Raw genomic sequence first — 450 nt, 5'->3', positions numbered from 1 at the left:
TTCCTCTCTAATTCTCAACTTTCTTCCAGTCCCACAATTTGGACAATTTTACAACCCGAGTTTTGGTCAGACATTGTCTTCCAACACCAATCAGTCCTCGTCACCAGTTTCGCCAACGAACGATGCTGTGCCATCGATTACAGGGCAACGAAACACAAACAATCAGCTCACACCTTGCACACGATCTCCCAACTCATCGAACAGTGTGCCGGATGCAGAGTCCACTGATTCGAAGACAACCACAGTGGACTTTGCCCACACAGGAACCGGCAGTTCCTATTCTGTAAGCCCGGTTCGTGCAAAGCGGGCCACACGCGAACCTGACTTCTCAGATGAAAGCAATTCCGATCCGCAGATTTTGTTTGAAGACGAACATCTCACCATTTCCAGTCCGAATTTGAGCGTACGAAAACTGAGCCGCAAGTTCAGCACATGCACGGCCCGACATCA

The 450-nt window shown here is 49.3% G+C and overlaps 1 protein-coding gene across 1 annotated transcript; it reads left to right on the top strand.

Annotated features, from left to right (window-relative positions):
- Positions 1-31: 31 nt before the first annotated feature.
- On the top strand, positions 32-400 carry T265_16308 (hypothetical protein; the record flags this gene model as incomplete). Its single annotated transcript, XM_009179910.1, has 1 exon — positions 32-400. A coding segment is annotated over one exon (369 nt), but the record flags the coding sequence as incomplete, so codon positions are not given.
- Between the last annotated feature and the right edge of the window lie 50 nt (positions 401-450).

The sequence above is a fragment of the Opisthorchis viverrini genome, assembly GCF_000715545.1.
Source record: "Opisthorchis viverrini unplaced genomic scaffold scaffold24414, whole genome shotgun sequence".
Lineage (NCBI taxonomy): Eukaryota > Metazoa > Platyhelminthes > Trematoda > Opisthorchiida > Opisthorchiidae > Opisthorchis > Opisthorchis viverrini.
This window is presented reverse-complemented; position numbering and strand designations above follow the sequence as displayed.